We start from the raw sequence: 10,557 nt of genomic DNA, 5'->3' as shown, positions 1-10,557 counted from the left end.
CCCAGCCGCTGCCAAAACCCCTTTGGAGGCCTGTCCCGAGCCCCAGAGCTTCGGGGACAGGGTGCTGGTGCGGTGGCGACAGAGGTGGCGGCCGGGGGCTGAGCCCAGCTCCCCGGGACCCCCAGCAGAGCCCCCCTCACCTCCAGCTGGCCCTCCTCCGTGCAGGCGTGGAGTTTAAAGTGCTTAATGCTGATGGCCGTGATGACGTGCCCCTTCCGCCGAGAGTCGCAGGAGCAGTGGGGGAAGATGATCTCGTTGTAACCCTCACACGTCCGTAACATGTTTAAATACTGCGGAGAGAAAGCCGCGGGCGTCAGCTTGCTCGGGCAGAGGGGAGGGCACCGCTGCACCCTCCCGCTTCTCACGCCGCCTCCACCTCTCGCTCGCCCTGGTGCTGATCGCCCCGCTGGAAATCCCTGGCTTCACCCCAGCCCGGGGAGGCTGGATCCCCTCCAAAGGAAGCCAAAACCCCACAGGCAGCAAGGCTGTGCTAAGGGAAGGGAGGAGACCCCTCCAGCTGCTCAATTCCCCGCCTCCCAAAACGTGGATGCACCCAGGTACAAACATGCACGGAGCTCCTCATGGCCTCAAACGCCGAAAGCCCTTTCCAGGAGAGCCGGTGCAGCCGGAGTCGCCGATGGGCATGACCGTGCTCCTCTGGGAAGGGTACTGGGCAAGCAGCTAAGGCAGCCCGGGGACCGAAAGCCCCGCTCTCCCTAGAGCCATCCTCCTCATCGTTACAGGCTGAGGACGAGGCCGGAAAAAGAGGCTGTCGGGCAGACGTGGGATCCGGGTTTCTCAAGAGTCCTTCGATGCGAATGCTACGACTCATGAAAAGGTCCAAAGAGGTATTCTGGCCATTTTTCTCTTTCTGAGCGTAGCCCAAAGCAGCACTGCGAGGACGCCGGAGAAGCGCTGGGAGCTCAGAGTCACAGCTCGAGGCAAGGGAGAAGCCAGGAGCTGCTCCACAGCCCCACGACCTCTCGTTGCACGAGAAAGGTTTACGCAGGGCAGAACTACAACAAAATCTGACAGGACTTTTTAACCAAGGAACAAGCCACATCCAGACCGGAGGAAGGTGCCAAATTCTCAAGTGTTGTGCTCCAACAAGGACCCTTAATAACACGGGGGGAGGTAGAGGATGAAGCACTTTGACTTCACGGGCTCTCGTTGTCTTCTTGACCTCCTGCTAGACCAGGGCCCTACTGCTGCTGCTGCGTATATATTACGTGTATATGTATGCTGGGATATACCCTTTCCAAGGGCTCAGATCTTTCTCTGGTCATTAGAAAGCCAGCGGCATGAGCAGAAACAGAAGAGCCGTGAGACAGCCCGCAGGAGGAAGCGTCTATTTACCGAGCCTTATCATCAGTTAATAATTCACCTTCTTGGCTTAGCCTTTCGGGTCACCCTCCGGGGTCCACCCCCAGGTAGTCCCCCAGCAGGGACCTCTGAGAGCTGCCGCAAGCGAACGGGCTTTGGGGAGAGGCCCCACCAAGACCAGCCAAACTGGAGAAGGGGCGTCGGGGAAAGGGCAGCCCGCGTTCACTCGGTACCAGCAGCCCCGAGCAACCCAGGACGTTATTTACAAGTCAGATCCTTTTGCTGTTTGATCTTCAAGCCCAGCTTGCACCTGGCAGATGAGCTCAGGGCATCCCCTTCGCTCCCCCAGCCCAAGCCAGGCAGGCTCATCGAGCCATGCCGAGCCCCCAGGCGTTTGCTGGGCGAAGCGATAAGAGGCAGAAAATCCCCAGACCAGACAGTGAGCTCTGATGCAGAATTTGCAATTCGTGAAGACTGCTGCCGGACAAAGGAAAAAAAAAAAAAGAGAAACTAAGGCACAGAGGGGTCAGCGACTCATGTTACGGGCGGGCAGGGACGCACCCCTGCCTCGGCTCGCCCAGCAGCACCATCTCAGAGCCAGTTTGATGCAGAAAGAGACCTTTGCCTCTCAATTACTAGGAAGAAACAGCTGCCCCCGAAGGGCTGCAGGGGAAGGATTGCCACACCGCATGTTAAGCGCCTCACCTTTCACCACCAGCGATAACCCACAAGGTTTTATCGCTGCCTTGTTTGGAGCCGAGTCAATGGGTGATCTTGCCAAGGACGAGCCGCTGTTCAAGCGTGCCAGGCACGAGGGGCGGTTTAGGTTCGTGCAGCAGCTGACTCTCGGGCACGCCCCCGCCCGGCCCCGGCATTCCTGCGGGTCTGCACGCCCTGCCAGTCCCCCCTGTGCTAAGCCCACACCCCACAGCTCGCCATCGTTACTGCTTTCCAAGAAAGAAGTGTTTTTCAAGGCTGTGTGGGTAGAATCAGGGAACGGTTCGGCTCGGAAGCGCCCTTTGGAGATCGTCTAGGCCAACCCTGCTGCCATGGGCGGGGACATCTTTCACTAGATCAGGTTGCTCAAAGCCCCGTCCAGCCTGACCTCGAACACTTCCAACGATGGGGCACCCACAACTTTGCTGGGCACTCTGTTCCAGTGTCTCCTTTCCAGGCACAGCATTGCAAACAGGAAGGAAAGCAAACAGGACAGGCAGGATAACTCACCATGACCATCTTTCTCTGCTCACACAGCTTCTGTAACTGGTAGGACTTCTCCTCTGCTTTGATGTAGCCTTTCTTGACATCATCAACAGCCTAAACAGAAAGAGGGAAAGGAAACCCAGGTCAGACCAGAGGATCTCTTCGCTGAGTCACAACGCTTCGCCTTCCCTGGCTGGCCCTGAGGCTGCTTTGACAGCCACCCAAATTCACAGCCCCAGAAGGTGACCAGCGTACCCGCAGAGGCAGAGGGATGGCCAGGCTCAGAGGGCTGGTTCTTCACAGTCGCCCACTCCTGCCACAAGCCTCTGACTGCCTCGGGGAGCACACTGATGCCTAAGCGTCTAGGAAGACTTCTGACGAGTGTCCCTTGGCAAAAGCGGATGGATCTGGAAGTGCTGGTACCTGGCATCCTGCTTTTGCCTTCAGGCACAGGCGAGGACAGGCTGGTACAACCCTTCCACGCCAGACACAGTCGTCTCCAGCAGAGCAGCGCTGGCTTTCACCCACTGAGCTGCTGGAGAGCGGTGCTGGGAAGGCAGCTTCCCGCAGTGAGAGCACGTTATCAACATCATCTCATCCCAAATCCAAAACATAGCCTCACTCTAGCTTCTGTGAAGAAAACCAACTCTATCCTGGCTGCAACCAGGACACCGTCTGACTGTGACTCGGCCACAAGTCCACCACGGCACTGCCAATTCACCCAACCGTGGACTTCTACTCCTTGAAGTTACCCAAGCAGGGCTGGCCCTGGATGTCACACTCCGTTGCCAGCATGCCAAAGGACAGCGGTGTTTGGAGCAGTTCTGGGAGCCAGGCACTTGCGTTGCCTTCCCTCCAGTAAGAAATTACAGCTCTTGGGCACCTACCTGATGGAAGAAGTAGGTGACTGCCAGGTCGTTGTCATTGAGGAGAACCTCCTCCTCTGTAGTGAAGAGCCATTTTCGGATGGTCAGGCACGTTCCCGGCACCGCCGAGGTGTAGTTCTGCACGTAGAGTTTGTGGGGGAATTCGTTGGGCGCCAGCTTGCGCACTGGGAAAGAGCACAAGACATCGAGGTAAGCGCGCAGCCCCGCACAGCGTCAGCAGCGGCGTCTGTGACCGCAGCGTGGCCGCCACGCAAGTCAACATCGGCAACGCCCTTCAGCCGAGCCAGCCGGGACCAGGACCCCAGCTCTGCTCCACGGCCCCTCCTCCCTGACCGAATCCAGCTTTTTTTCAATACCTGCTTCCACGGTGTCGGACCACGCTGGTCCTGCAGGCATCTGCACGAGACCGAACCCCTCTCGGCCGCCGGCGCGCTCAGCGCGGCTCTCAAGCACCAGCACAACAGCCTGACCTCGTCCCCTGCTGCACGCAGGGACGCCCACCCTGCCTAAGCCGTAGGACCCACGCACTGTCCCCACAGCTTTGGGGGGACTGGGGAAGGTCCCCCCAGCCCCGGCAGGCTGCCCCCAGAGCCCAGACAAACCCTGCTGCGCTGCTCAGCCAAGCTGGAGCAGCCGAGCCCCCGGCGGGTCGTTTACTGTGTTGAAATAGGCTTTACCCAGCGACAATGGACAAAAAAGGCGAGTGGCAGCACGTCTCCTTCACCAGGGATGGATACGGTCACTGTCTTACTGCAGATGGAGCTTACGGTTTCCAGAGAAATTAAATGGAGCATATCCAGAGAGGAATAAATGGCTGTTCACCGTGAGCATCCAGAAAGCAAAAGTCATAAAGGTTAAGTGGAGTTTTTACTTTCCAGTGCCGTTTGAGCAATGCAGCACTCACAGGAACGAGGAATTAATAGCTCCAGTTGGAGTCTGGCACCGTAAAAGCTTCCTGCATGAGACTGTGCCAGCGTGCTGCAGCGTCCATCTCCCAAGAGCTGGAATTCCCGCTGGAGGCTCCCAGCCCTGCCTGGCCTCGGCAATCTCAAAGCAGGTTGACCCCCCAGCCCCGGTCCTCCCTCACTATGGCCGTGTCCTGCTCCCGGTAACCCCCAAAAAGCAACCACAAACCCGATGGCAGAGGCAGTCCTGCGGTGCCAACAGTTTTACAGGAGGCTGCTGATCCTGGCTGCCCCAGGGTCAGCATCTGAATGCCAACCCAGCCTGTTCTGTGAGATGAGTCATTTTAGGAGGGTTTTAAGTAGTTAAAAATTGCCCCAACCGTTCAGCCAGAATCTTGTGAGGAATAGCCCAAGAAATCTCTTCCTACAAGGCACAGTTTGCTGTAACAACAGGACGAGTTTGAGGCATATAGAGATGACAATCCAGAAACAAAGGTACCCAGCTGGGAATGAGAAATACACTTGGCTTAAAACCCAGCACACAGGGGAAAAAAGAAAACCCAAACCAGCCACTACACCCATTTCGTGGTGTGACCGCGACATTCTGGCCTCTCTACAGCTTCAGTGAACCCAACGTGAAGCCGGGCAAAATCAGAGGTTGCTGCGGCCAGAGATCTGAACAGCAGCCAGGAGACCCCAGCACGTGCTAAGCTGGAGGGACGGCAATTACTTCAGTGCCCAGAGCCCACAGTCAAGCCTCAAATACCACCAGGATTCAACCACAGAAGGAGAGACGAGGAGCTAAGGTGCAGCTTGCAGCACATCCCCTCCAGGACCTGGACATCGACCCACATCTATGCATATACAGACAGCGTGTGCCCCCGATCCACTTTCCTTCCCAGCAAAGGAAAAAAACCTGTCCCAAGCCACTGCTGGTGCCACCTCTCAGAGGCAGCTGCATTGCAGTGACACTGCCTGCTTTTTCTAAGCTCGCTGGACCCTTTGAACTAAAGGAAAATGCATCTCTCGGCTTAACAAAAAGCTCGCCTCCCCGACCTGCTCAAAACACAGCCACAAAAAAAGCCACTGAACTCATTATCAGAGCCTACTGTGCCTGCCCCGTTCCCCCCAGGGGCTCCCGATTTTGCGAGTAGAGGTAAGAGAGAGCCCCCGGGCTCTGCCAGCGCTGCCGAGCTTTCTCCTCAGTCGCTGGTCAGCACCGAGGGCATTAAAAGACTTACCAAAGGAGTGATTGATCACTTCAAACAAGGCGAAGTAGTTTGCGGTAATACTGTCCATTCCGACTTTGGCAGCCACAGCCTAAAGAGCAACCGAACAAGAAAACGGGGTGAAAAAAACGGGAGCCCGCAGCTGTCTGCCCCGCGCCGGGGTGAGGCTGGCTTCATACATGTTATTCCCTAACCCGAGGTGTTAGTCACCACAGAAAAGCCGAGTTCTACTCTCCCAGTAAAACCAGACGTTTTCTTCATCTCTCCTGCTTTCACCTTCCTGTAAACTGCTCTAGATTTTAAGTGCCACCACGGCTGACAATTAGGTCATCTCTTCTTCTGACGCCTCCAGCGTCAGTTCCTAATAGAAGAGGCGCGCACGCCTTCCCTAGGAGTTTTCCCCAACAACGCTTTGGTCCTGCAGGCTAACACCTCAGCCGAAACTCACAGACCTCGTCGGAGGTGACGTGAAATTCAGCAGGCTGTGCCCCAAACGCGTCCCATCCAGCCGCACGATGCTGCTTGCGGGTCTGGAGCTCCCGAGAGCCTGCTCCTCCACAGCTCTCCGGCTCCCGCGCTTGCAGCAGCATTTTTAGTTCCCCTTTCATGATGGGTGTCCCCTGCACCGCCTTATTCCCCCTAATCCGTTGACAGCTTCCGCTTTTCGTCCCGCAGTGCTGGCTGAAGTCAGTTCTCCTTAGTTTTCCACTTAAAGGACTGGGCCTCCGGCCACTTGCAAAGCTGTTATCTGGCCAGAGGACTCCCCAAAAGGCTCACTACCCTTAATATTCAAGTTGCTGTCCCACCACACAGCCACAGGGAGACTCTTGTGTTGGCTGCTGGCACCTCATGGATCCAACTCCTCCACCACCGCCACTGCAAGCCGTGACACACAACCCGCCTAGTGCTCAGAGCCATCCGCCGGCTTTACAACATTACCAGTGAAAATTAATTCAGCGATGACTCTGTCCTTGCAGCCAGCCCTGCCAGCGAAAACGCCGCTTCAGCACGGCGTAAGGTTAGAGTTTTCCAGCATCCCTGTCCTCTCCCTGCTACAGCAAAGCAGCGTCACGGATGCCCAGCTGCACTTGAGAGGAGCGGAGAGAAGCAAGTGGGTGCCCACAGGGTCTTGCCTAACGTCCGAATCACGTTAATCTTCCAGGTAAGGTAAAAAAAAGAAGTAGCTCACCTGGTACACATGGTCTGTAGTGCTGTTCTTTTTGACTCTGACTGTCACTGTCGTTATATCTGGTAATGCTACTCGGAGCTCCACGTCCGAGACGCCGTTGTAATTCTGCAGGAGGGAAGAAGAGAGGACAGAAATCAGCATCACACGAACTGAGCCCCGAGCTCTACAGACTATTTACTGCCTGGCACTGGCTAATTAAAATGGTCACTTCTAACAACCAACCGCTCCGCATGCCTCAAGAATCCAGTTCCAGTCCGCACCCGAGAAATTCTGAAGGAAGGAAGATGTGAGCTCCGCTCCGAGACGGGAAGCTGAGCAAACCGCTTCAAGACCACGACAGGGTAAGATTTTCCATTCACAGGCTTGCCAGCGAAGAGCGAGAGAAAGCTCTGGGACACGACTACTGAACGCACCGTGGAAAGGTTGGAAGAAAGAGCAACAGTTGAAGAGCAAACAGCAACTCGGGTCTTGGGGGAGCGAGTCAGACTGGTGTTCGGAGGGCCCGTTGCCTTCCCGGCTGGCGAACACAGACAGCTCAGGGATGCAAAGCTGCCTGGGCTGCACCGGCACAGCAACCAGCAGCAACGCCAGCAAATGCATTTTCTGCTGGGTCCGCCCTTGCCCGAGCGCCAGGGCACGCAGCGAGGCCTCGCGGCGGGGTCTGCCCCGGGCACACCTCCGAAAGCAGTGGCAAAGCCGCTCGTAGCTGCTGCTATGGAGAAAAGGTTTCCTGTGTGCCATGACAGTCCAACTGCAGCCTTGATCGTCTGCCACGGTTCTCCATTCAACCACCTGAAGCTTTGGCAGGTCACGTCTCTGCTCTCGGATCCAGTCTGACCAAGCATTTACGGCCTGTGTAACAGGGAAGGTCACGGGCAGAGCTTCCGCGCCGTCGCCTGTGTGCCTACCTCGTCCGACTCCGACAGGAACTCCTGCATGATGTCGCTCTCCCCAATGACACGTATCGAACACACTGCAGGACAGAGCGCGCAGGTTAGCGGGGTGCCCGCGCAAAGGGGGAACCCTCCCTCCCAGGACCACCCCAAAGGCGGCATGGAAGCAACAAGGGTCTGTTCGCGGGCGGCGGACACAAGGGTGGCATCTCCAGCCTGGAAACACCTTCCCAAAGCAAGTGCTTTCCGGGCTGCATCAGGTGTCCTGGCACAAAGACTGATCCCGCCCAAATCCCCTACAACAGCAAGCAACAAGAGGAGTTGAGTAACTCGCCGAGATATTCCCCCTGGGGGAAATCCAGGCCCCAGGCACCCGGCCAACAGGAGGTTTACACTATACTTAAAAGCGAGCAAGAATTTCATAAACAGTACTTTTGCCTCTCAAAAAAAAAGCAAAACAAAACCAAAAAAACCCACAAAAACCTTATTCTAGAGGGACTGAAACTATCTGGGAATTCAGGCCAAGTTCAGCAAATAATTTGGACCCGAACCATCATGCTGCCTCGAAGATGCAACCAGCCTGCCCCTTCCTCCAGCCGAGGAGAGGGGGAGCGATCTGGGCAAGGCAGGGCTGAGGTCAGCGGGGTGGGGGAAACCTGACCCATGTCCATCCTACAGGAAGAGGGGGCTTTGCTCCCTGGGTAAGGAAAGAGGCTGTTAGCGCACACAATTAATTGAGCTGTTTCCAGGCAGCTAAGAAAACAACACGGCATCACAGGAATGAGGGGTCATCGCTCCCCGAATCCCATCTACAACTTCTTCACTGCAAAATACGGGGTCGGATCTTTTAGCCAGGCACCTCGACACAGAGTTAGCGTTTTACATCCTCTTCCCTGACATCTGAAGTCAACCTAACGGAAACCCCCGCTGCAGGCATCGCAATTCCGATTAGAAAGGACCAAAGTGTTCAGCCGTGAGCAGGCTCAGGTTGAGCTGAGCTCCTCTGCTGAGAACGGCCTCGAACACGACTTTCTCCCTGCTCCAAAGCTTCCCTCCTCTTCCTCCTCCCCGTGCTCCCTCATCTCCAGGATTACTGGCGAGCAATACGACCTATAAGTAAAAGCTCGTTGTCCGTTAAAAAAAAAAAATGATGCATTTTGTTCTTGGAAGTGCGCTGCAAGCCGGTAACACGCGCATCAAGCCGTGGCAAGCCTGAGCTCCCTCTCACCACTTCAGCCGTAAAATCCAATATCCAGCTACAAACGAGCTTCTCTCCCTCACAGGTAAGCAAATGCCCGTGAAGGTCTGGGCCACCCGTGGAAGGATGTACCCCGAGGACTTGTTTCCCCGCTCGCGAGAAGGCGGCATACAGCTCCCAGCTCCGTACCTTTCTCCAGGTACTCCTCCAGCCCTCGCCGCCGGGCATCCAGCTGCTGCTCCGACAAAGAGAACGGCCACTTCCCCGGGAGACGTGGAAAAGTGAAGTTGGCAAATTCCCGCTTCAGGTTCTGGTGCAGGATGGCAAACTCCCGGTACCGCTTTGAGCAGAGCTGGCGGCCCGCCATGTAAACATTGTAGACCTGCGGGGAGGAGAAGAGGCTCACTGGGGTGAGAAAAGCTTTCCGAACCCAAACTGGCACAGCTCTGCCTTCCCGGACCCACAGGGAGCACACGACTAAATTATGAGGGTTTGAGCTAGAATGAGAAACCGGCATGAATAGTTAAATACACCACTGATTACTCCTGGAGCTGGGGGACGTCCCAACTACTACCTCCATCCAACAGCAGCAGGATCAGCGTGAGTTCAAGGCACCTTTCTATTCCAAAAGGGGAGGAAAAACACCCAAACCCTTTACAAAAAGCCCCGATGCAGCCGTCACGGCGTTCACCTGGATCACGCCCTGCACGCAGAAGGTCCCCGAGATGCACCAAGCCCCCGCCAGACAGATGCCACGGCGATACCGTGCTGACTGCGTCAGTTGTTTTTGGCAACAGGACCCTCGTGGCCTTCCAGATGCGCTTGAAGCTACTGCTGAATTTGCAGCCTGTTGCCGAACTGAGCCTCACGTCGCAGCGCCCCGTGTTAACTATTTTCTTCGCTATGCACACACTCTTCCAGTTTAATTCTGGACACCGTTAAGGAAATAGGACTCTGGTCCCAAAGAGGGGAAACCCGGAGCAGAGTGACGGTCGCAGCAGTGCTCTTCAGGGAATTCCCTTCCCAGTCATTAACCAGCCGCCTCCATTTTTAAAGCCAATCTGCTCAGTCGCGCAGGCAAGTTAAACAAGCTCTTATCTAGGCGCTGCTAACGTGCCCTCAGCGATAAGGAGGCCCCGAAGAGCGGCGTTACCTTAATTAGCTTCACACGCGGGAAGGGACGCAGTGCGGAAGGGAGAAGGTTCACGCTTTTTCATGCTGCCCAAGGGAAGCGTCTGCAACCGCAACCTTTCCTCTCGAGGAGGGGAGCATCACCCTCCACCGTCCCCCCGAAGCCGAAGGGCTGGCAGAGCACAGCGGCGGAGTCGAGCAGGAGGCATGCGCCGAAGATGCGCCGAGGGCGGCTGCGGCAGCGTTGGGAAGGCTCAGAACCCCAGCCTGCTCCCTGGACGAGGGCCCGGCGCGGTCTCGGCTCACTCGCCCTCCAGACACCGGCCCGACAACCTCCAGAAGGGGAAAGCGCTCCGAAAAACCGCAGCTTTTTCCCCAGAAAGAAGTGTGCGTCCGACCCTTCCGGCACCACCGCGAGGGAAGGCGGCAGGAGGGGGTTTGATGCGAACAGCAGCAGCTACTGACAGCGAGAGGCTTCCTTCCACCCCCCGCCCCGTGCTTCCTTAAGAACCCCGGCCTTCTAGGACCGTCCTTCTCCCGCCCCAAACGGCACACCTCATCCGACAGCACGCCGGGAGAGCGGGCACGGCGAAAGCCGG

The 10,557-nt window shown here is 56.6% G+C and overlaps 1 protein-coding gene across 1 annotated transcript in view; it reads right to left on the bottom strand.

Moving 5' to 3' along the window:
* SNX27 (sorting nexin family member 27) overlaps nucleotides 1-9,209 on the bottom strand; it is a gene marked incomplete at its 5' end in the record, with an annotated part of 12,046 nt that extends 2,837 nt beyond the window's left edge. Inside the window, 7 exons of the mRNA XM_010294614.1 lie at nucleotides 141-290; nucleotides 2,551-2,640; nucleotides 3,414-3,577; nucleotides 5,560-5,638; nucleotides 6,737-6,841; nucleotides 7,645-7,709; nucleotides 9,017-9,209. Coding sequence (XP_010292916.1) covers nucleotides 141-290; nucleotides 2,551-2,640; nucleotides 3,414-3,577; nucleotides 5,560-5,638; nucleotides 6,737-6,841; nucleotides 7,645-7,709; nucleotides 9,017-9,209 — 846 coding nt within the window. The remainder of the gene's footprint in view (nucleotides 1-140; nucleotides 291-2,550; nucleotides 2,641-3,413; nucleotides 3,578-5,559; nucleotides 5,639-6,736; nucleotides 6,842-7,644; nucleotides 7,710-9,016) is intronic.
* Nucleotides 9,210-10,557: the final 1,348 nt, after the last annotated feature.

Source organism: Phaethon lepturus, unplaced genomic scaffold (assembly GCF_000687285.1).
Source record: "Phaethon lepturus isolate BGI_N335 unplaced genomic scaffold, ASM68728v1 scaffold46169, whole genome shotgun sequence".
NCBI lineage: Eukaryota > Metazoa > Chordata > Aves > Phaethontiformes > Phaethontidae > Phaethon > Phaethon lepturus.
The sequence above is the reverse complement of the archived record's forward strand: the minus strand, read 5'-3'. Positions and strand labels throughout refer to the sequence as shown.